At 48.3% G+C, this 25,263-nt stretch overlaps 1 protein-coding gene across 1 annotated transcript; it reads right to left on the reverse strand.

Annotated features, from left to right (window-relative positions):
- Window positions 1–522: 522 nt before the first annotated feature.
- On the reverse strand, window positions 523–1,923 carry LOC122927045 (caspase-9-like). The gene is made up of 4 exons (XM_044278598.1): window positions 1,757–1,923; window positions 1,309–1,519; window positions 1,135–1,175; window positions 523–1,041 (listed from the first exon to the last, which is right to left on the reverse strand). Exons 1-4 carry the CDS (start codon window positions 1,886–1,888, stop codon window positions 787–789), a joined length of 639 nt encoding a protein of 212 aa, XP_044134533.1. The 5' UTR covers window positions 1,889–1,923; the 3' UTR covers window positions 523–786.
- Between the last annotated feature and the right edge of the window lie 23,340 nt (window positions 1,924–25,263).

Raw genomic sequence — 25,263 nt, forward strand, 5'->3', positions numbered from 1 at the left:
TTCTATTTTTTTTGCGGTACGGAGGCATAGAGAGAAACTACAAGGAAGCGCTCTGTGGTGCTTCCGTGCCTCCGTTCCGCACCGCACCTTCAAGATTGCTGACCCATTCAAGTGAATGGGTCCACATATGGGATGCGGTGCAAAAACGGCAAGGGCACATATATTGCGGACCCGCTGTTTGTAGGCCTGTTCATGAGCCCTTATGCTGAGGATAGGTCATCAATATCTGTAGCCCAGACAACCCCTTGCAATTTTAATTTAGTCCTCCTAGGGCAGAAGTCAGCCACCTCCGGGACTCCAGCTGTTGGGAAACTACAATTCCCAGCATGCACACTTGCTCAGATGTACTTGGAAATCCCATAGACGCGAATGGAGCATGCTGGGATTCGTAGATTCACGTCTACTGGAGCACCGGAGGTGGCGGATTAGTGATCAATAATACTTTGCAGTACTTCTGTATTGCGCCATTGCCGTCAGCCTATCAGGGTGTTGTAACCCCAGCTGCCATGACAAGCGTTCAGCACCCCACAACTTTGTCATGGGGGGGGCGACTGAAGGACAAAAGGAGATCCCTCTCTTTGTCTAACTGCTCAGATGCCGGGGAGCTGTTTAACCCAATCTTGGACTCGCTCCATACAATCCCTTCCGACTCCCACCGTACATGTACAGCAGATGCTGGGAAGGAGTTAACGGAATATTATAGCAATAATGTTCATATTTATAACAATAACCACCATCATCATCACTGGAGCTGTCAGCCATATGACCTCTCTGGAAGATTCCGGATTATTGGACTGCTCCCTGCTGGAGTACAGGAGCGGTCAGATGAATGGCGATTATTTTTACGGGGCCGCTCGCACTCACCGCTGCCTTCAGGTTGTTCTTCACCGTCACCTGGAAGTGATACGAGCGCATCCGCCTCTCCAGCTTCTCGCGGTCAATGTCCGATCCGGTTCTGTAGGACAAGTCGGACGACTCGCAGAACTCCATGTTATTGATGATCAGGCAGTCGCCGCAGGGGTTAAAGTTCATGGGATAATCCTGACGGAAGGAAGAGATAGTATTACACACCGCGACGGTGGACTGAACCATCCCCACCCCCCCAATCAGAGGCAGAGGCCCAAATATACAAACCGTCTGCATGTCGAGGGGTTTAAGCGTCTGATCGACAAGACCTAAAGAAAGAAAACGTACCAGTATCACAACACTGCTCATCCTGAGCTGCCTGATTCACAAATACAACTCCAAAATGACAGAAAGGACTGACACACACACAGAGCGGGGGTGGGATGTTCCATTATAACTCACATTTGCTCTGGGGAATCATGGGGATCGGTGTTGGGGGGAGCGGAGCAGGTTTTTTCACCTCCCTCCACCCCCCGGTTTCCTGTAGGAGGTCGGCGAGGTCGTGCTGCCCGGAGTCCCTCAGACACTGCAGGAACAGGTGGAAGGCGTCGCTGCCGCGGGTTTCTAGGTCGATCAGTAATTTCCGAGCCTGACCCCTCCGTGTCCCGGCCATCTGGTAGGAAACAATAGGATGGAAATTGGGACGTCACAGGGGGGAAATGTGAGGGGCCATATGGGTGGCGGGGGATAACCCCTCTCACTCGGGGAGGGGTGTATGGTTTTTCTTGTTTGAGGGTCCCCAATATCTCCAGCTGGAGTCCTGGCACCCCCTTATGCACTGAAGGTCCCAGCACACTATCACCAGTGCACCCCAATATTAGCCCACCAGCGATCACACTGCTGCCCCCACCTGGATCTCCTCGATCATGTCATTGCTGAACACCCCCTTCTCCACCAGCGGATCCCAGAGGCTCTTCACCTCTAGGGAGGTGACCAGCCGCACCCGATTCTGCCGCAGGATCTGCCGGTGTCTCTGCTCCATCTTCCAAGTACACAACTACTTCCGTAAACACGACGTCATCACGCTGCGCCGGCGCCGTGTGCGTACACCTGACTGAGAAGACACTAGTCGCCATGTTGCTACACTCAAGGCGTGTCAGTAAAATGAGAAAAACGACATGAATGTGAGTGCGGTGTAACACTACCGACTGTAAAGGGACTACAAGCCCCAGTATATGTGTATACGTACTAGTCCAACAGGCGCTGGGTTCTCCAACAGTCTTAATAATCAGTCCCATAGCAACCAATGAGAGCTCAGGAAGAAAAGAAATCAGCGCTGTGATTGGTTGTTATGGCCTGTGAGGGAAGGCTTGCTGCTATGGGAAAGTGGTATTAACCCCCTAGCAACCAATAAGAACTCAGGAAGAAAAGAAAGCAGCGCTGTGATTGGTTGTTATGGCCTGTGAGGGAAGGCTTGCTGCTATGGGAAAGAGTTATTTCTATTAGCCACACAGCAACCAATAAGAGTTCAGGAAGAAAAGAAAGCAGCACTGTGATTGGTTGTTATGGCCTGTGAGGGAAGGCTTGCTGCTATGGGAAAGAGTTATTTCTATTAGCCACACAGCAACCAATAAGAGCTCAGGAAGAAAAGAAAGCTGCGCTGTGATTGGTTGTTATGGCCTGTGAGGGAAGGCTTGCTGCTATGGGAAAGAGTTATTTCTTTTAGCCACATAGCGACCAATAGGAACTCAGGAAGAAATGAAAGCATTGCTGTGATTGGTTTCTATAGGTTTGTTGCTATGGGGTAGATTTATGAAACTGTAAAGGAAAGCTTTGCTTTGTTGCCCATAGCAACCAATCAGAGCGCAGCTTTCATTTCTTTTAGCGTGCTTGAAAAATAAGTGCTGCACTTTGATTGGTTGCTACGGGCAACAAACACTGCCCTATATAAATAAAGTTGAACATAACTGTCCTGGAATGTCTGGGACACTTCAGGGAAGAAGGAAGGTGCCCCAGACTGCCGGAATAACCAGCAAATCTCCCAGGTGTTTCACATACATACATCTGTCATAGCAAGGTGCCTACAGAGCTATGGCCGAGGAACAGTTTGACAGGCAGCCTATAAAAATCCCATAGTCTGCAGTAGTATTCTATTGCAGTCTATGGTACAAGCGATCACAAGATCACATATTCAAGTCCAAAAAGGAGGCAAAAAATGACAGTGGAAATTTTTTTAGGGGGAAAGTTTTAAAAAATATTTTTTTTAAATTTAATCACCCCGCCTTTCCCATTACCCAAATAAACATCCGAAAATGTCCGAACTTTTAAAATGTAAAAATGTTTATTGTGCGCGGTGAACGTTGTAACAGGAAAGGACATAAAAATTGTCAGTTTGGTGTTTTTTGGTCACATTGCCCCTCTCCCCCATTCTTTTTATGTGAAAAAAGTCATATGCATCCCAAAACTACCGCTCGTCCCCGCAAAAAAAATTAACCCTCGCACAGCTCTGTAGACGGAAAAATAAAAAAGTTATGGCTGTCAGAATATGACAATGCAAAAAAAAAAAAATGCTAAGGTTTCTAATGGTAAAACATTATACAAACTATGGGGGTCATTTATCAAACTGGTGTAAAGAACTGGCTTAGTTGCCCATAGCAACCAGATTACACCTTTTATTTTTCAAAGGAGCTGTCCAAAATGAAAGGTGGAATCTGATTGGTTGCTATGGACAACTGAGCCAGTTCTACTTTACACCAAATTTGGCATTGCAGTGATTGAACTGACCGGCAGAATAAGGTCACCATCTTATTTTTAGCGCACAGTGAACGCTGTAAATGCAAAACCCCCCAAAACTTGGCGGAATTGCTTTTTTATTTTTTATTTCACCCCACAAAGATTTTCTTCCTATTTTCCAATAAAAGCTATGGTAAATAAAATGGCGTCATTGAAAAATACAACTTGTCCCGAAAAAAATAAGCCAATGTTAACGGAAAATTTAAAAAAGTAGGGAGAGAAAAACAGAATCGCAAAAAGTGAAAATTGGCCCTATCTTTAAGGGGTGAAAGGGTTCTCCCATCTCGCTGTACCCACAGCGAGAAGGGTCTAAGCAGCAGTCCCAGGTGGTCAGGCATATGGAAACTTCTGAATTTGCCGGTGCTCTGCTGTTTCCGTAACTCCCATTGCAGTAAACAGGAGCAATGTAAAGCGCGGAGCAGAAGAAGCTACACTGCTGTCACGGATGTACCGAGACATACGGACGTTCCCGTGACAGGTGGCAGGAGATCGGTGAGACTGGTAACACGTGGTTTGATCTGACATGTTTTCCTTTTGGATCTAATGACGTCTGTGTTGTTTCTGGTGCTTGCAATACCTTCTTTCCCCAGGTGTGGCTATCATTTAACCTTCTCTATTTATTGTTTCTCCCACTGTGCTCTGCGGTTTATAGCTTCTGTTGGACTTGTGGTTAGCTTGTGTTTGGTTCTCGGCTAAGTTCCTGGTGCTACCAAAGCTTCATTGAAGATAAGTGTTTCCGTTCCCTTTTGTATTTTGTATATATATATATATATATATATATATATATGTGTGCGTTGCCTTTTCCTGTTGTTTGTCATTAGGCCTGAGGGAGACTCCTGTTCATCCTTCCCTTTAGAGGAACAGGTTGTCTCAGTCCTGACATTAGTTCCAGGGTCCTATAGGGTGAGATAGGATTCTAGGTATACGGTGTATGAGCTTGCCTACCTTTGGGGCCTGTTCATACTGGAAGTCTGTCAAGACTGGAGTTAGAGGTGTCCATCTTCCTTCCCTAGTTTCCAGGCCTAATTCTGGTATCCCCTTTCCCTCCTATGCTCGGTGTGGTGTTTTCCTCCCACACATGAGCGTGACAACTGTTTTCATACCGCCGGCGCTACAGACACAGCCTGGCTTCCTGCAATGGGTGTTACAGAAACAGCGGGGTACCGCCCCACTTGGCAGTTTCCGTAAGCCTGGCCCCCTGGGACCAGTGCTTAGTCTCATCTCACCATGCAAACGGTAACATAAGGCAACCCCTTTAAGGAATATACCAACCTATGGGCCTACCGGAAAGCCCTACACTACTAAAAATCCTTCCCATGCCACTAACAAGCCTCCATATCTCCAGCACATCACAAGTACAATCTCCATGGGCTTCCAAAGCCTCGACACATCAGTAACAAGTGTCTTGTGGCCCTCTAAGGGGCCCTAAGACTGTCAACACCCATTTAACAATCCTCCCACAGCCCCCATGGACCTCCACACCTCCAGCACATCACAAGTACAATCTCCATGGGATTCCAGAGCCTCAAGACATCAGTAACACGTGTCTTGTGGCCCTCAAAGGGGCCCCAAGACTGTCAACACCCATTTAACAAGTCTTCATAGCACCAATGGGTACTCACTCCTCTATCAAGGAATCTATCAAGGAACCTTGGCTTCTATAGCTCAGCCACACCACTACAAAGGATCCTGTAGCCACCCGTAAGTGCCCAGAGCTATCCACATCATTAACAAGACGTCCCCTACACTATTAGCAAGTCTTTTATTTATCCCTATGGGCCCCAGTGCTATCCACACCATTAACAAGCCTCCTCTAACATCAAACCTACTAAGCTTCACCCATAAAGCCTCATGCACACGTCCGTGAAACACGGACCGTGTGATACCGGCCTGGATTTCTTCTGAGTGCAGGAGCGCACGGCGTCATTGGTTGCTATGACGCCATAGGCTTCCTGCTGCCGCCGCAGTACAGTGATACACTGGTATAGACCTCTAACCCTACTGACTTTTACCCTACTCATTTATAGAGTAATGAATCTCCAGAAACAATGTTAAATTAAAATAAAATAAAAAGCATATTTATTAATGTCCACGTAGGGCTAAAATCTACTGAAAGTCCAGTTCTTGATTGATTCCTCGATGATCTGTGTCTCCTGTCAGAGGCACCTCTTGAATTCTTCATCCAATCAGTGATACGGAAGCAATCCTATTAAGAATAGATCCTATAATATATAATTATCTCACTACAAAATCAAGTCACTTTTATCATGACCACCCGCTAATATCCAGAGAATCAACCGTGTGCAGTACAGACAACAGCTAGATGGCTGGGAGTGACTCAATAAGGTCCTGGTAGGTTGTCTCAGCTTTCTGAAGCCTTACTGACTGAAGTTCATCCCACAGCGGCTGGAGGGGGCGTGGGAGAGGATCCATAGAGCGAACATGACCATCAAGGTGGTCCCATGGATGCTCAATTGGGTTCAAGTCAGGAGAATTAGGGGGAGGGTAGTACTTGGAAGTCTTGGTCCTGCTCTTCCAATCAATGTCGGACATTTCTAGCCATGTGACATGTCGTGTTGTCTTGCAGGAAGATCCCACCCGCCCCAGGAAAGGCAATCAGCATGTATGTGTGTACGTGATCTGCAAGGATGGATTCAAATCCAAATCGGTTGAGAGTGCCTTCTCTTCCCCAGACCATAACGCTGCCACCACCAGCTTGTGTTCTTCCAGGAATGGCTGAAGGTGTCTGTTCTCTGATGTCTCTCTCCTGACACGCCAACATCCATCCATTCCATGAATTAGAAAATGTGACTCATCAGAGAAGCTAACCCTTTACCAATCGGCAGAGGTCCAATTCCGATACTGCTGCAAAAACTGAAGCCTTTTCTGGTAATGTAACAACTTTATCAGAGGAGCAGTGACCATTTATCTGCTCTGGAGCCTCACAAGCAGTAGGTTTTGTTGACCTGTTGTATTAGATAGACGTCTGGTAGCTCCTGGTTAATTTTGGCGGTGAGCTGCTCCCCTGTACCATGTCTGTCCACCCTTGCGCACCCTCATAGTCTACGTTCACCTCTCACATCAGTGGCACTTGGTGCTCCACAGTTTCCACGTTGACAATGGTGCCATTTGTCTACTCACAATACACCCTTACCACAGCAGCACGAGAACAGTTCACACTGCTCAGTGTAAGAAATACTGCCACCCTCGACCCGAAAGCCAAAAATCATCCCTTTTTACAACTCTGATAAATCGCCCCTTTTACCCATGACAGCAACGAGGGATATGTGTGCAGACAGCCTATCGCACACCTTACATACCCACCAAGCCAGCTCAGCACAGGTGACTTCCTTTATGAGCTACAGACTGCCGACGTCGAAAGTAGGAGATTGTCAGAATAATGGGACTTTACCGTGTATAATATATATATATATATATATAAATAAAAAAAACAAAAACATTTGTTAGACATTTGATCACGAATCTTACAGATGATCTAGTCCCCTTGCTTTCTTCTTCATCATTTTCCACTAAATCTAAGATATGTAAAGGTGTTGACCCATCTCAGTCAATGTCATCCAGGTGCAGATCCCATCTCTGGGACCCGCTGCTATCTCCAGAAAGGGCCCTCCCTCCCCTAAGTGACGGAGAGCACACCCCGCATGTGCGGCCTCTTTGGGTACCCATAGTGGTGAATAGAAGGTGGCTGCACATGAGTGACTGCTTTCTGTTCACTTCCTTGAGCCCTTTCTGGAGATAGGAGCACGTCCCGGAGGTGGGACCCACACCTATCTGATATTGATGGCATATCCTAGCGATATGCCATCAGTGTCTGAGATGAGAACACCCCTTTATATTTGGAGTCAAACTGTTCCTTACCTCTTATTTTCACACCCGTTGTGCTTCGCTTCAGTACACAACACATTTTTTTTCTCTGAGGGGCTCTTATCTCATTCAGTCTTCTTTGCGATCCTTGGTTGAGGAGCTTTCTCATCTTAACTCTTGTGGTAAAATGTATGGTCCTGGAAGGGGTGTATATCCCACCCAGGTTCCTCAACTGGGTGAGGTAAGTAAAATCCAGAAAGATGGCACTGGCTTCAGCAAACGTAGTTGCTGAAACTATTTTTTGTTAAAGTTCAAGGGCTGGATTTTTTTCGGACTGGGAAGGTAGGTTTGGTAGTGTGACCTCCCCAGTCCACCTTATTCCAGGGCATGTTTTCCCCTAGCCTGAGGGATCCCCAGGTGTAGTCCAGCTGGGATTGTTAGGGGGAAATAAAAGCACATCCCAGGCTGTCAGTCTGAGAAGGAGTTATGCCTGGAAAAAGCCTAGGAAGCTGGCTGCCTTGCTGGCTAGTGAAGCCTGATTCTCCGTGTGTGACCTGCGCACAATAGGCGAGCTGGAAACTAATTTGTATTAGCTTGAGCCCAGACGGGCAGGAGTTTATTTTGTTTGGATTATGTTTTGGTGATGCTGAAACCTCATCTTACCCAATGAGTTATAACTGGGTTCACCTGTAATTCACTCTGTTTTCATGACCCTTGTCTTGATTGTTCCTAAGGTGAGAAATGACAAATGTAATTATTTTTTAGAACATATATAAAAAAATTTTTTTTTTTAAAGACCATGACTATAGGTGTAATAACACAAACTCTGGCACAAAATGCTTATTTTAGAGGAAGAATCCATGACTATTAAGAAACCCAAAGACATTGCCCAGGCATCTTCCATTATACAACAGCCCTGCAACCTGATGGAAGTCAATGGCACTGCGCTTTACTTGGCTTCAGCAAGGGTAGCCTTGATCTCATCATCATCACTGTTGCATTTCATGCACTTTCTCTGCAGCTGGGTTGTCAGGATGTCATCTTCTGTAAGACACAGCAGATCATCGGAGTTCTGTTCTGCCTGTTTATGAAATATAGAAGAGTTATATTCTTAGCACTTAGTCAAGTCAGGGACCATCACCAAGTTGTGGGCCGCCATTTTAGGGCAGATTGTGCGAGTAGTGGTCTGGGTATAGGGCTGCACTGTTCCCTACCCTTCATGACAAGTAATATATAAAAACATAAACTACAATACTAAATGTACTTTTTAAGACTTTTCTAAAATGCTAATGATAATGGTGTTAATGCGTTGGAGATGCTACTGATGGCACGTCCCTTCCAAGCAAAGTGACAAGGTTAAGTTTATTGTAAGAGGAAATATAAAGACCTAAACTATATATTTATTTCAAGGGTGAATATTAGCTCACAACTCACATTCGCTGACAACCTATTTTGAATGTCTTAGGTGACACACATTTAAAGTTACAGGACTGAAAGGGTTTCTACCACTTCGGTGTCACATATTTAGCTGTCAGACACTAGCGATCCGCTAGTGTCTGCTCTGGCCAACCATCCTAATATAATTGCTTTTGGGGCAGCCGTTTTGCTAAAAAAAGAACTTTTATTAATATGCTAATGAGCCTCTAGGTGCTATGGGGGCGTCATTAGCACCTAGAGGCTCCGTCTACCTTCAGAAACTGCCGCCGCCCAGCGCGTCCCTCCAGCCCGCCCATCTCCTCCTGAATGCGATCCTCCTTGTGAGCGTATGTATTCTGCGCATGCGCAGTGAATGTCTGACCGCTTCCTTGCTCAGACATCTCCACTGCGCCTGCGCGATGACGCCATAGTGCTCAGAGGAACAGGCGCAGTGGAGATGTCTGAGCAGGGAAGCTGTCAGACATTCACTGCGCATGCGCCGAATACAGGCGCTCACAAGGAGGATCGCATTCAGGAGGAGATGGGCGGGCTGGAGGGACGCGCTGGGCGGCGGCAGTTTCTGAAGGTAGACGGAGCCTCTAGGTGCTAATGACGCCCCCATAGCACCTAGAGGCTCATTAGCATATTAATAAAAGTTCTTTTTTTAGCAAAACGGCTGCCCCAAAAGCAATTATATTAGGATGGTTGGCCAGAGCAGACACTAGCGGATCGCTAGTGTCTGACAGCTAAATATGTGACACCGAAGTGGTAGAAACCCTTTAAACAGATTGTGCTTCTCAACAGAGAGAAACCAATATCTCATGAATCTCCACACATGCTTTTGAGAGATGGTCTGATTTGCTAGCTAATTATCATGTAGCTCTGTGACGAGGCATTTGACCTTTTCAATGTTCATCACAATGTCCAGACTTACCTGAGTGCCTAATCTTCATCCTCCTGTTTCCAAATGTTGACCCCCTCCAAAATGTGCTGTCAATAGGAGGTAAAGCCCGTCTGGTCCATTCAGTAAAAGGCTTCTGTAAAAACTAGCATGTTTTATCTCTATTCTTGTGTCAACCATCCATCTCCTCTAAAGTATTCTATTATTCTTAATGTACAGTATGTACACTGACCAGTGGGTTGTCTCATCAAGGTCCTCTTCACCCTCATCTTCTTCATCTATTCATTCCTCAGACTCTGTTTTTTATACAAAGTCTCTGAAACCATCATCTTCTATGTGTTCTTCATTCTCCATCATCCTGTCTTCTCTGGGGTCTACAATGACTGATGTGTCCTCAACCACTTCTTCAGCCCCCAAGTGGACCACTTCCATGTCCATTTTTTGTTCAGTCTCCGCTGGGGCTGGGATGTCCACAATGTCCTCTTCAAGCTGCCTGTGAAAAGACAGATTTTAGATTTATGAAATTCTGGAAATTTCTTTAATATGAATAACTGCATTCTCAAAAATGACCAAAAGATGTTGCACTACATGACAAGGAAAATACTAAATTCACACCTCCTTCCAGCAGTAACCTGACTCTTCTGGTATATGCACACAGTGCGTATTATGTGCAGGTTTTTGTGGGTGGCAAAACAGCAGTGTAAGGGTATGGTCACACAGAGTTTTTTGGATGAGGTTTTGAGGCAGATCTGCCTGCTGGATTTTCTGCCATTCTGAGGTCGCAGCCGCTGCACACACACTGTGCCATCATTCATTTCTATGCTAGCACCGCTACACTGCGGTCCTTGGGTGTGACAGGGGTTACATGACAAATATCGCCATATAGCCGAACCCCTAATCAGCTAAAAACAGGACATTTTAAAAATATCATCTACACAGTGCAGACATTTTCCACGTAATGCAGATTTTGAAATTCCCAGCGTGTCAATTCTTTGCAATGGGTAAAAACCATGACAAAAACTGCATGTACAAAAGTTTATCAGCTCACCCGCTGCTAGCAAGAGATGTGCGCGGAGCACCCGGACCAGGAAACTTGCAATCCAGCACAATCGTTGTTAAAATCCAAGTTTTATTCAGTATACGTTAAAAGTACAGGAACACGAGCCATAACAGGTTGACACGTTTCGACATCAACCTGAGGTTATGACTAAGACTTGATGTCAAAATGCGTCAACCTGTTATGGCTCGTGTTCCTATACTTTTAATGTATACTGTACCAAATAAAACCTGGATTTTAACAGTGGACGTCCGTGCTGGAGGATTTTTCTTTTTCTCAAAACCTGCATGTACACATGAAAAAATTGTAGCATTATCCTTATAGATATACTGTACATCCATACATGCAGATAGCCTTGGCGTGAGGCAGGGGCGGACTGGCCATAGAACCTACAGGGAAAATTCCCAGTGGGCCAATGCCCAGAAGGCCACCCGAGCTCTCCTCATCCCTGCTGGCTGGGTACATAAGTAGAGATGGCCTTGCGATTCGCCTGGCGGTCATTTTGCGGCGAACTTTGCTAGTTCGCGGTTTGCCGAACGGGCGAATATATGGCGATGTCCTCCGGCGCCATATTCTTTTACATTGTGAAGAACTTTGTCCCCATGACACATCCATCAGGTGGTACAGGACAGCCAATTGAGACATTTCAGCACATGGACGCACCCCCTACCTTATAAGTAAACCTGATCTGGCAGCCATTTTATATTCAGTCTTTTGCCAGTGTAGGGAGAGGTTGCTGTGTGGAGCAGGGACAGGCTGTTAGGGACACCAAATGCTAGCTAATAGGGCCACAAAAGTCCTTTTAAGGACTGGTATAGGTGTGCTATCTATAGGTGTGATACACAGAGGGGTGTGATATACTTATAATATACTTTCTAACATAGAAAGTATATTATAGTGCACTTGTATTGTGCAGCAGTTGTGTGCGGTTCTGCTGCAATACTGCAGCTACACAGAGGGACAAACGCTATTGGAACAAATAATTTCTATTGGTGTGATATACTAGTTGCCCCCCCTCAAAAAAGAGATTGAGGCAGGGGTGTGATAGACCTTCTTTCACAAATACTGCTCTTCTATAGGGACTTTGGCACAGGGTCATTTTGAAAATGACAGGCAGAGGAAGAGGCCTGCCATTCCGCAGGGGTGGTAGGGGTCCGGCAGGTGCACCAGGCCGGAGCCAAATTGGGAAGTCGCAGAAGGTGCGTGCGATTACATCACAGAATGCAGCAGAGTTGGTTGAGTGGCTCACGCAACCTTCCGCTTCTGCACCCTCCTCATCCTCTGTATCTGCACCCTCTTCACTCTGCTGTGTGCACCCCCAAAGACACCACCACCACCATATCCCCTCTGCTCGAGTCAGAGGAATTATTTTCCCATCCATTCCCAGACCTTACCGATGCGCAGCCATTCTTGGCATCGGATTAGGAAGAGGAGGTATCAACGGTCGCCACCTAGCAGTCTGACGACGGTACCCGGATCAGCCCAAGGAGGGTGGTCCCTGCTGTTGCTGCCTACTCCGAGATCTCTAATGTCAGTGGTGATGAAGGGGATGATGATGATGTGTCGATGGACGTCATGTGGGTGCCCAGAAGAGAGAAAGAGGAGGGGAGTTCAGAAGGAGAGATGGAGCAGCAGATAAGGAGGAGAAGCAGGCAGAACTTATGCAGCATACGGGTAGGCTACCCGACACTGCTAGATTTGAGTGTGTAGTTCCCTTTAAGCCAGTCAGGCCGGTTACCGGCAATCCTTATCACAGCCAGCAGAGGGAGCCCCCAGTTCAGTATAAATAGGCTAGGGCCTAGCTCAGGAAGGGTAGAAGTTTCCAGACTCAGTGCAGAGAGGTTTCCTCCTGAGTCACCATCCGTTTAGCTGAAGCAGCATAAGCAAGCCACAAGCCAAGACACAGAATACCACAGAGGCCGATCAGATAAGCAAGAGGTACTCCATATAACAGAGGAGGTACTAGATAAGGACAGCTTCAAGGGTACGCCAGATAAAGGGCATTAGACCTTGGAGAGAAAGTCACATATGAGTCAGGACCCAGTCAGGAATAGTGTGTAAGCCGCCTGTACTGCATCTCCTGCAATCAACACTCTGTATTATACATTGCTAGGACCGGCCATTCTGTAACTCCCAAGAACCACCTGTATTGCTATAAGAAACCAACCGTCTTTTATGGAACTGTGCTCTTCCTGTGTCCATGTATTATCCTGACTGATATTCAGTAAAAGTTCCAGTTTTTGTTGGCTATCCTGTGCTTGCTTCATTCTTCCACCATACTTTACACGGCGTGTCACCGTTTAATTGACACTGGCGTCACGAACTCTTTAACTACCTGCCTGTTCCAGTGTTTGCCCCATTTGAAGACGACAGTGGATCCCAGGTTAGTGGTCAATCTGCACTACAAAGCCCAGCCTACACTACTGACCCCCTGGGACACTGCATCGCTCTTTTTGGCGTCACGAACAGGATCCGCATACTTCGACAGTGCAGAGAAGTGTGAACTGTGTGCTTTAACTATTTCACCACCGTATGGCAAAGACTGTAACCCTTTATTTCCAAGCCGGTGGATTAAAATTGTGCCTGGTAGGAATCAGAGGCGCTGTACTGTGTTGCGCTACCCCCAGAGAGAAAATCGTATTTGTGGACTGTGATTTATTGGACTTTGCAACACCCTGCTTGCTGTCAGGGAATCGTGATCAAGATGGCCACCGGCCGCCTGGAGTAAAGTTTCCCGCGCTGCTGAGGACCTCCGTGGGCGGATCCCTTCAAAGACACAGAGAATCCCGCCCCTCTTCATCATCGCACCGCCGCGGCCCTGCTTTTCCTGCGTCAGCAACGTCACCGCGTACACAGGACGTCCAGAGTCTCCCGAGATTTGGCCTGCGCGAACCCGGCGATTCCGGTAAGAACTTGTATCCGGAGGGAAGGGGATTGTTCCGGCCCCTTTAGTCACCAGCGGCCACCTCGTAATAAGTTAACATGTCAGATCCGGGAGTTGCCGAGCGGCCGGACCCGGGAGAGCTTGCGGCTCCTAATCATCCTATAGCCCCCAGCATGATGCCCTTTACCATGCCTTACTATTTTGGGGCCCCATGGTTTCCCCGCTATAACGGAGAGGCCCATACCCTAAGAGACTTTAAAGAAAAGTTGCTGGCCTTATTCAAACTGTACCCCATAAATGCCGATCAGCAAATGGAAATCTTGCTAGCGCAACTTGAGGGGGCTGCCCGCAGAGAGGTATTATCCTGGCCTGCTGCTGAAAGGAGTACTCTAGAGCAGATATTCACCCGCCTCAGGGCCACTTTTGAAACGAGGACTGCCTCAGAGATAAAGATGCACTTCTTTGGCAAGAAACAGAAGTCCGGTGAGTCCCTCCGTGACTATGCCCTATCACTTCAGGAGGCTTTGGGGGCTGTAATCCAGATAGATCCCAAGGAAGCTGATAACCAGGATCAGACCCTGAGGGAACAATTTATTACTGGAGTGGCTAGTGAGCAAATAAGGACCCAATTAAAGATGCTGTCCGCCCAACACCCTAACAGTACCTTTCTGGACTTTAAAGAACTGGCTATAAAAATTCTGGGGTCAGCAGTATCTACAGAGTTGAGCACCCCACCTGAGTTATCAGCCTGCAGGTCAAAACCGTTTATCATTAACCGAGCTGAGGCCGGTCAAGCTGTTCAAGCTACAGCTACCGATACTATTGCCATGCTGACAGAGCAAGTAAATCACCTCACTAAAAGCCTAGAGAGAGTGTGCAGAAAAATGGAGGAATGGGAAAAACCTATGATGTCAGAAGAGGAGTTCCTGTCACCCTCTAAGCCGTTCTCACCTCCATACCAAGAGACTCACCCCAGGGATCCGGGGAGGCGCAATAGGGGTCGCCAGCGGCCCGTGTGTACATACTGCAAAAAGATGGGACACACAGAATCCACTTGCTGGCAGTTAAACGGGCAACCCCTGAGGCTGAGGACCACCCCTCGGGAGGTAGAACACTAGGTCCAAAAGATCCAAATTGGATGCCACGGTATGTAGGATCCCATCCTAAAATCAATGTGGAGATTAACGGGGTCCCCTTTGAAGCCCTATTAGATACTGGGTCTCAGGTCACTACTATTCAGCTGCCCGCCTTTGAAAGATTCTGGGACACCAATCAATTGACCCAGCCGCCTGAATCCTGGGTAGAGATTATCGCCAGCAATGGCAAACCGGTAAAGATCCATGGATACTGGGAACCCACCCTGCAGGTGGGAGAAGTCACCTTGCCTCAACAGGGGGTGATAGTAGTACAGGCCGGCGACAGAGGAGGACATCCTGTCATTCTAGGCACCAATGTCTTCAAAAACTGTTATGCTGAAATACTTGCCGTATTACATCAGACTCTGCCCACCGCTTCCTCTGCGTCCAAGAGGGTGATTCAAAAGACTATCACTGTGTTAAGTGCCCAGCAGAGGTTTGCTAACGGGAAAGGAGAAATTTGTACTGCCAAGATTCGTGATAATAAGCCTGTGACTTTGCCTCCTAATTCCCAAACTCTCTTATGGTGTCGTGCTGTCCTGGGAGTCCAAGGCCAAGATTATCCAGCCCTGGTGGAGCCAATCCAGATGGAGAACTACCCTTATGTGAGAGCTGCCAAGTGCCTGGTGAACGTCTCCCAAGGTAAAGTACCTGTCCGTCTGATTAACCTGAGTGATCATCCTGTGGCGCTTACTAAGCATTACCCTGTTGCCCAGCTTTCTCAGGTGTTCTTCCAAGACATCATCCGTCTTCCAGTGACAGAAAAGCCGCCAGCTGCAGTCAGCGGATGTCCGCCGGTGCCCCAGTCACAAGTACCCTGGTGGGAAGAGCTACATGTAGGGGACGAGACTACCCCCCAACATCAACAAGAAGGGATACTACGGCTTGTCAAAGAGCACCACCAGGCCTTCAGTAAACATGCTGCTGATTATGGAGAGGTTAGTGCCATACAACACACCATACCTACTGGCTCTCATCCTCCTATCAAGGAGAGATACCGACCCTTACCGCCTACTTCTTATCAGACTGTAAAAGAAATGATCCAAGAGATGAAAGACTCTAATGTAATCCGGGACAGTCGTAGCCCGTGGGCGGCACCCCTGGTCCTTGTAAAGAAGAAGGATGGTGGTATCCGTTTCTGCGTGGACTATAGAAAAATTAATCAAATAACCCACAAAGACGCGTACCCACTGCCCCGCATTGAAGAGTCACTAACTGCTCTGGGCTCCGCTGCCTATTTCTCCACATTGGACTTGACCAGTGGCTACTGGCAAGTACCCATGGCCCCGGCAGATAGGGAAAAGACTGCTTTCACCACTCCCATGGGCCTGTTCGAATTCAATTGTATGCCGTTCGGGTTATGTAATGCCCCAGGAACTTTCCAGAGACTAATGGAGCGGTGTTTGGGTCACAAAAACTTCGAAACAGTGCTGCTGTATCTAGATGACGTCATTGTGTACTCAAAAACATATGAAGACCACCTGAAACACTTAGCAGAGGTCTTTGAAATCCTTGTCAAATATGGCCTGAAGGTAAAACCATCTAAATGCCACTTGCTCAAACCTGCGGTAAAATACCTGGGGCATGTGGTAAGCGGAGAGGGCGTACAACCTGACCCTGATAAGTTAGCGGCTGTCCGTAACTGGCCGGTACCCACTACCGTCAAAGAGGTGAGGGGTTTCCTTGGTTTTGCCGGCTACTATAGACGTTTCATCCCCCATTTTGCTCAAATAGCCGATCCAGGAACTCTTGAGGGGGCAGCCCAAGAAAAGTCCTAGAACTCCAGTGCTCATTGAGTGGAATGAAGAGAGAGAGATAGCGTTCCAGTTGTTAAAAAAGAAACTGACCGAGCCTCCCGTGTTAGGTTATCCCGACTACAGCAAGCCCTTCCATCTGTATACTGATGCTAGCAAGCGAGGCCTGGGGGCTGTGTTAGCCCAGATTCAAGAGGGAAAAGAAAGAGTGATAGCTTATGCAAGCCGCTCCCTGAAAGGAGCTGAGAAAAATGACCAGAATTATAGTTCCTTCAAACTAGAATTCCTGGCATTAGTGTGGGCAGTGACGGAAAAATTCAAAGATTATCTAGCCGCTACCCCATTCATTGCATTCACTGATAATAACCCTCTGGCACAGCTAAATTGGGGGCTCTGGAGCAAAGATGGGCCTCTCGTCTCGCCAACTATGATTTCTCTGTAAAATATCGCGCTGGACGTACTAACGACAATGCTGATGCTTTATCCAGACTTCCCACAGAGACAGCTCCTGATGATGTGCGAGATGCTTGGGAAGATGTAGAAATGCCGGCCTTCTACCATAAATTTGCTCAACAGGATCAGGCTCGGGCTACCAGTAACAGAGCTGCAGTTCCTTCACCCTCCAGTAGGCCGGAACTCAAAGAAGAAAGGTGGGTGAAACTACAGTCTGAAAGTAGAGTGATGGGTGAATTGTTGGACTTCATTACCAGTGGCAGAACCCCTGAGAGGATTCGGCGTAAGAGTACAGATCCTGAGCTCATCAAACTGTGGAGACAGCGCCATCAACTCTTCATACAAAAGGGCCTGTTGCTACGGAGAAGCCTAGACCCAGTGTCCAACGAAAGAGTGCATCAAATTCTCATACCCCGACGAGATGCAGGTATGGTGTTGGAGATGTACCACAATCAATCCGGTCACTTCGGGGTCCAAAAGACTGAGGCAAATATCCGCCAGCGGTTTTACTGGGTGGGCATGAGAGAAGACATGGAGAAGTGGTGTCGGGAGTGCATAGCCTGTGCCTTGAAACGAGGTGAACACCATGATCAGAGGGCACCACTGAGACCCATTGTAAGTACTCGTCCTCTTGAACTTGTCGCCATCGACCATGTGAAACTGGAGTCTAGTCGCTCAGGGTATGTGTACGCTATGACTATTATTGACCATTTCACTAAGTTTGTTGTAGCGGTGCCTGTGAGAGACCAGACGGCCAAGACTACAGCCGAACTGTTCTGGAAACACTTCCTCCTGCCCTACGGTTGTCCAGAAAAGATCCTCACCGATCAAGGTCCTGCTTTTGAGTCCCATCTGTTCCATGAACTGTGCCGCCTGCACAACTGTAAGAAGATCCGGACGACGGCCTACCATCCGCAAGGTAATGGATTATGTGAAAAAATGAATCAGACCTTGATAGAGATGCTGAGGACCGTGCCTCCTGAAACCAGGGGAGATTGGCCTAATCTGTTGCCACAGCTCATGTTCACATACAATCATACCATACACTGTTCCACCGGGTATACCCCCTTTTATTTGATGTTTGGGCGCCAAGGATTATTGCCTGCTGACCACTCCTTGGATGTACTCGTACCTGATTGCATCAACCCATTCCCTAATACCGACTGGGTTGCTGAACACCAAAGGCGATTGAATACGGCCCAAGCTATTGTTCAGGAACGTATGGACTATGCTAGAGACCGGCAGCAGAGAGACTATGACCAAGCAGCCCATGCAGAACCCCTGAAGATAGGGGCTGTGGTATGGTTAAAAAATAACCGCCGTACCAGTAAACTGGACAGTAAATGGGAGCAAAGTCCTTATGTTGTCACTGCAATCCCAAATGTTGGAACTCACACTTATGAGATCACCCGGGAGGGCAGGGGATCCCAAATTGTACACCGAAACCGGTTAAAGCTCTGCCTGATACCAGGACCCAGTGCCGAGAGTTCTATATCTGAACCCCCTGTGTCAGAGTCACCAACACAGCCCGAGGATCCTATGCAGGCTGTCCGTAATCTAAGGTATGACGCTGATCCCATGCATTGGCTTCTGACACCATGGTTGAACTTGTTGGTGCCCGCTCCGGCACCTACAGTACCTTTACTTCCAGAAGAGCCGGTTCAAGATGCCCCGGATCCAGTTCCCCCTCTAGTTGTTCCTGTTGTTCCTGTTGTTCCCGTTGTTCCTGACCAAGGTCTCACGGATGGAGATCCTCCTGTTGCTACTCTCTCTTCTACCCCGGCGCTAAGAGGAGAGGAAACCCCTGTGTTGAGAAGGTCCACCCGGATGACCAGGGGACGTCCGCCAGTCCATTTAAGAGACTTTGACTATGCTGGTGGTGTCTCCTCTCGAACAGTTACTATCGGAAATAGCCTGCTTGATGTTTGTGCGCAAGAATGGACTCCTCCACGTGAGCCCTTGCCTGTTCTACACCCACGGGGAAACCCTGTGTAGTTCCTTATTATACCTCAGTCAAGAAAAATAGACTAACCTGGTTCACCTTAAGTCCGCTGTGCCAGGTCAGCGGCCGTGCCTAAGAAGAAAAAAGACGCCCCTTTTTCTTGCGTCAGTTATTGCAAATGTTATATTTTTATGTGAAATAGTTGTTTATTATATTTATAATGTACTGTTTAAATTATGCATCAGCTTATGTTGGTTCAGGCATGTGTGTGAGTATGAGGCCTTACTCACGTTAAAGTCTGGGGGTGTGCAGCATACGGGTAGGCTACCCGACACTGCTAGATTTGAGTGTGTAGTTCCCTTTAAGCCAGTCAGGCCGGTTACCGGCAATCCTTATCACAGCCAGCAGAGGGAGCCCCCAGTTCAGTATAAATAGGCTAGGGCCTAGCTCAGGAAGGGTAGAAGTTTCCAGACTCAGTGCAGAGAGGTTTCCTCCTGAGTCACCATCCGTTTAGCTGAAGCAGCATAAGCAAGCCACAAGCCAAGACACAGAATACCACAGAGGCCGATCAGATAAGCAAGAGGTACTCCATATAACAGAGGAGGTACTAGATAAGGACAGCTTCAAGGGTACGCCAGATAAAGGGCATTAGACCTTGGAGAGAAAGTCACATATGAGTCAGGACCCAGTCAGGAATAGTGTGTAAGCCGCCTGTACTGCATCTCCTGCAATCAACACTCTGTATTATACATTGCTAGGACCGGCCATTCTGTAACTCCCAAGAACCACCTGTATTGCTATAAGAAACCAACCGTCTTTTATGGAACTGTGCTCTTCCTGTGTCCATGTATTATCCTGACTGATATTCAGTAAAAGTTCCAGTTTTTGTTGGCTATCCTGTGCTTGCTTCATTCTTCCACCATACTTTACACGGCGTGTCACCGTTTAATTGACACTGGCGTCACGAACTCTTTAACTACCTGCCTGTTCCAGTGTTTGCCCCATTTGAAGACGACAGTGGATCCCAGGTTAGTGGTCAATCTGCACTACAAAGCCCAGCCTACACTACTGACCCCCTGGGACACTGCACTTACAGTGCACAGGAGGCAGAAAGCAGACTCCTAATGTATCTGGAACGAGCCATCCACCATGCATGGTCACCATGGCGCTCCCAGGACACTGGCACATGACTCCGCAGTGTGGGCTTTTTTTAATGTGTCAACTGATGACAATAGTGTTGCCATCTGCAGCCTGTGCTGTCAACGCATAAGTCGCGGTAAGCCCAACACTCACCTAGGGACGACTGCCTTAAGAAGGCACCTGGCCTCCCATCACCGAGCCCAGTGGGAGCAACGCCGTCAGAACCCACAAAGACACACTCCTGGTGCTCCACGTCCTGCCTCTTCTCCTTCTCCTCTCTCCTCCCATTTGTCCTCTACTCCTCCTTCCACTGTGTCATCGTCGCATTCATCTGGCAGAAGGCAGGCTTCCGTGGCCCAAATGTTCGAGTGTAAAAAGATGATCACGCCGGATAACCCTCTTGCCCAACTGCTGACCGCTGGCTTGTTGGAACTGCTAGCTTACCAACTACTGCCATATAAACTGGTGGACTCGGAGGCCTTTGGAAAAATTGTGGCCATTGGCACACTGCAATGGAAGGTCCCCAGAAGGAAATATTTCTCCCAGAAGGGCATCCCTGAACTATATGGCCACGTTCAGCGGCAAGTTGATGTATCTCTGGCACATAGTGTCGGTGCCAAGATACATCTGACCACAGACACATGGTCTAGCAAACACGGGCAGGGAAGGTACATAACTTTTACTGCCTACTGGGTAAACCTTCTCACGGCCGTCAAGCATGCAACCCGTGACACCCGTGTGGATTTGGTGTTACCGCCACGGATTGCATGCAGGCCTGCCTCTTACTTCTCCTCCTACTCCATCCTCCGTCTCCACCTCGGCTGACTCCTCCTTTTCCACTGCTACCACCTCTTCCGCTGCACCCCAATCTGCTGAGCCCGCTAAAACAGGGCAAAATGACACACGTCCTGAACTTAGTCGTGCAGCGATTCGTTGCCAAATACCCCGGGGTACAGGACGTCTTGTGGCAGGCCAGGAAAATCTCTGACCATTTTAGAAGTAGTATTGAGCGAGAATGCTCGGCCGAACAGCTGTTCGGCTCAGGCATCGCTATGCTCGGCACATGGCGGTACTTGGCCGAGTACTGCATGTGCTCGAGCGCCATGCTCGAGTCTCCTCCTGTCACGAGGGTGTCAAGAGCCACGTCTGACTCCGTTATACCCGGGGTCAGGAAGTCGCAGCGGGTGGCTGCGCGCTCTATGTCTAAAGATCACGTTGTTTCTTAGTGATTGTTTTCTGTGTTTGCCTTGCAATCCTTTTTGTCTCACTCAGGGATCCGTAGCTTCTCCTCCTCAGCTGTTTCTTGTCTGCCACTCCCAACCTCCTTATATTCTCCTCTCACACTTCTCTAGTTGCCAGTTATAGAGCTTCCTGCCTGGACAGCTATACTGACCCACTGGAGCTGTGAATCCTGGTTGTTGTTCCAGAGTGCTACCCTCCGGATCCCTGTTGGGCTTTTTGTTGTCTCCTGTTGTCGCCCACCTGGGATTATATGTTTAGTCTGTATTGTCTGTCCTCCCCTTGGTGTTTTCCTTTAGAGCTAGTGGTGCGGACTAGTGTTCCCACCGCCCTGTTCACTATCTAGGGCTCATCTTAGGGAAAGCCAGGGTTTTAGGCACGTGATCGGCGTACGGGTGAGGAACCCGTCTAGGGACGTCAGGGCAGCCAGGTGCCAGCCGCAAGGTGAGTCAGGGGTCACCACCTTCCCTCTCACTTGGGCAGGGCCTTCCTCTTTCCCTCCCTCTGTGTCACGTATGTGATAGTCACGCCGATCGTGATATTATAACTGGCCCTTATTTTTTGAGAAAAAAAAACAAAACATTATATTTTTTTTTTCTCTCTCTACTTAGAATCCAATATGGATCCTATTGCTGCTTTGGCAAAACAGCTTCAAGGCCTGTCTTTGGAGGTGGCAGGATTGAAGGCGTCTGTCCTCCAACAACAGCAGCAAATGCAGCAGACCGCAAGCCCAGCGGTTGCTATGGGTAACCAGGTTGTTACAGTCAGTTCTGCTCTGGGTTATCTGAAAGGGTTAAGGATGCGCTGGCGCTGTATGCAGGGCCGTTTGAAGGAATTTGGGGGCCCCAAGCAAAATAGACATGGAGGCTCCCCCCCCTCCACACCTTACGCACGCAAAGCCTACAGGAACCACAGTATAGCCATACAGTTTAAGTTCACCCACACTTTATATAAATAAAAAAGGAGGTTTTCAGTGCAAATACTGCTGTTGCATTTAATGTGCATGAAATTTGAACAGTGCCATCCACAGATCCCCCCCTAAACAGTGCCATCCACAGATCCCCCCTAAACAGTGCCATACACAGATCCCCCCCTAAACAGTGCCATCCACAGATCCCCCCTAAACAGTGCCATCCACAGATCCCCCCCTAAACAGTGCCATCCACAGATCCCCCCCTAAACAGTGCCATCCACAGATCCCCCCCTAAACAGTGCCATCCACAGATCCCCCCTAAACAGTGCCATCAACAGATCCCCCCTAAACAGTGCCATCCACAGATCCCCCCCTAAACAGTGCCATCCACAGATCCCCCCTCCCCTAAACAGTGCCATCCACAGATCTCCCCCTAAACAGTGCCATCCACAGATCTACCCCTAAACAGTGCCATCCACAGATCGCCCCTAAACAATGCCAACCACAGATTCCCCCTAAACAGTGCCTTCCACAGATCCCCCCTCCCCTAAACAGTGCCATCCACAGATCTCCCCCCTAAACAGTGCCATCCACAGATCCCTCCTCCCCTAAACAGTGCCATCCACAGATCCCTCCTCCCCTAAACAGTGCCATCCACAGATCCCCCTCCCCTAAACAGTGCCATCCACAGATCTCCTCCCTAAACAGTGCCATCCACAGATCCCCCCTAAACAGTGCCTTCCGCAGATCCCCCCTCCCCTAAACAGTGCCATCCACAGATCCCCCCTCCCCTAAACAGTGCCATCCACAGATCTCCCCCCTAAACAGTGCCATCCACAGATCCCTCCTAAACAATGCCATCCACAAATCCCCCCTAAACAGTGCCTTCCACAGATCCCCCCTCCCCTAAACAGTGCCATGATGGCACTGTTTAGGGGAGGGGGGATCTGTGGATGGCACTGTTTAGGGGGGATCTGTGGATGGCACTGTTTAGGGGGGATCTGTGGATGGCACTGTTTAGGGGGGATCTGTGGATGGCACTGTTTAGGGGGGATCTGTGGATGGCACTGTAGGGGGATCTGTGGATGGCACTGTTTAGGGGAGGGGGGATCTGTGGATGGCACTGTAGGGGGATCTGTGGATAGCACTGCCATCCACAGATCCCCCTACAGTGCCATCCACAGATCCCCCTCCCCGACGCTCACAGCAGTATATTTATAAACTAATCAGTAACTACTTTAACTTTAATCATTGCTCATTGCTGAGCTCTTAACTTGGATTATTTGGATATCTTACTTTGTCTTAGCTCCGGTAACAGCAGGCAGTGCAGGCGGCGCTCACTCACGTCACGCGCCGCCTAGTGGGAGGAGCAGGCGCGTGACGTTGGTCAGTGAGTGAGTGCCGCCCCCCGCACTGCCTGCTATTACCGGAGCTAAGACAAAGTAAGATATCCAAATAATCCAAGTAAAGAGCTCAGCAATGAGCAATGATTAAAGTTAAAGTAGTTACTGATTAGTTTATAAATATACTGCTGTGAGCGGCGTGGCCCTGTATATTCTAACCCCCAGGCAAGCGTCCCCGTCACCATGGGAACGCCTGGGGGTTAGACTATACCATCGGATTTGAATTTTTACGATCTCACTGAGCTCGTAAAACTCAGATCCGATGGTATATTCTAACCCGCAGGCAAGCGTCCCCGTCACCATGGGAACGCCTGGGGGTTAGAATATACCATCAGATCTTCTGAGTTACTCAGCTCTGCTTGGCCCCGGGCCAGCTCGGGGCCCCAAGCAATTGCTTGTTTTGCCTGTTGGGTAGCGACGGGCCTGGCTGTATGAGACCCCCCTTTCCCTTGATGCTGTTATGTCCCTCTCTATCAGAATAGATAGACGTCTTAGGGAGAAATCGAAAATTCCTGAGCAATCGGTAACCTCTCCCAAGCAGCAGTTAGTCTGTACTGACTTAGATGAGCCTATGCAGCTAGGAGGAACTTCTCGTTAGGTCCGTCCTCCTGAGGCTCGCCGTAGGTGGGGGGCTTGTTTTTTCTGTGGGGGGAGGGGTCATTTCATTAATGTCTGTCCCTCCTTTCTCAAAAACAAAAGACCGTCGGAAAACTACTAACCCCAGGCTGTGCGGAGGATGTCAGCCGGGGGGTATACGTTTCCTCCATACGAACATCTCAATTTGTGTTGCCAGCGGTTATTGTTTTTGGTGTTAAGACGGAGTCTATTTCTTTTTTTCTAGACAGTGGAGCAGGGGTAAATTTGATAGATGCCCATTTTGCCCGCACTATGGGTTTGTCTCTCTGTACGCTGCAGAGACCTATTCCCATATTCGCTATTGATTCTGCTCCTCTGTCTCAGAGAAACCTCACTCACATTGTCCATAACTTACACCTTCGGGTAGGGGACCACCATAATGAGTGTCTTTCATGTTACGTTCTGGAGGGCCTTCCCTCTCCTGTGGTATTGGGTCTTCCCTGGTTGGTAGCGCACAATCCAGTGGTGGATTGGCAGGCCAGGGAGATATTGGAGTGGAGTGAGCATTGCAGAGAGAATTGCTTAAATAACAATTGCTTAATCGCCTCCATAGCTTCCCTACCTACATTTATTTCGGACTTTGAGGACGTTTTTTCTGAAAAGGGTTGTCAGAAGCTACCACCTCATCGTCCTTATGATTGCCCGGTTAACCTGATTCCCGGTGCAAAATTACCCAAGTCCAGGTTGTATAATCTTTCGGGTCCCAAGAGACAAGCCATGAAAGATTATATCTCCGAGAGTCTGGCTAAGGGACACATCAGACCCTCTTCTTCACCGGTGGCTGCAGGGTTTTTCTTTGTTAAAAAGAAAGATGGGGGCCTGCGTCCTTGCCTAGATTTCCGTGAGCTAAACCGGATAACCATCCGAGACCCATACCCTCTTCCTCTCATTCCTGACCTTTTTAATCAGATTGCGGGTGCTAGGT

This window comes from Bufo gargarizans, chromosome 2 (genome assembly GCF_014858855.1).
Source record: "Bufo gargarizans isolate SCDJY-AF-19 chromosome 2, ASM1485885v1, whole genome shotgun sequence".
NCBI lineage: Eukaryota > Metazoa > Chordata > Amphibia > Anura > Bufonidae > Bufo > Bufo gargarizans.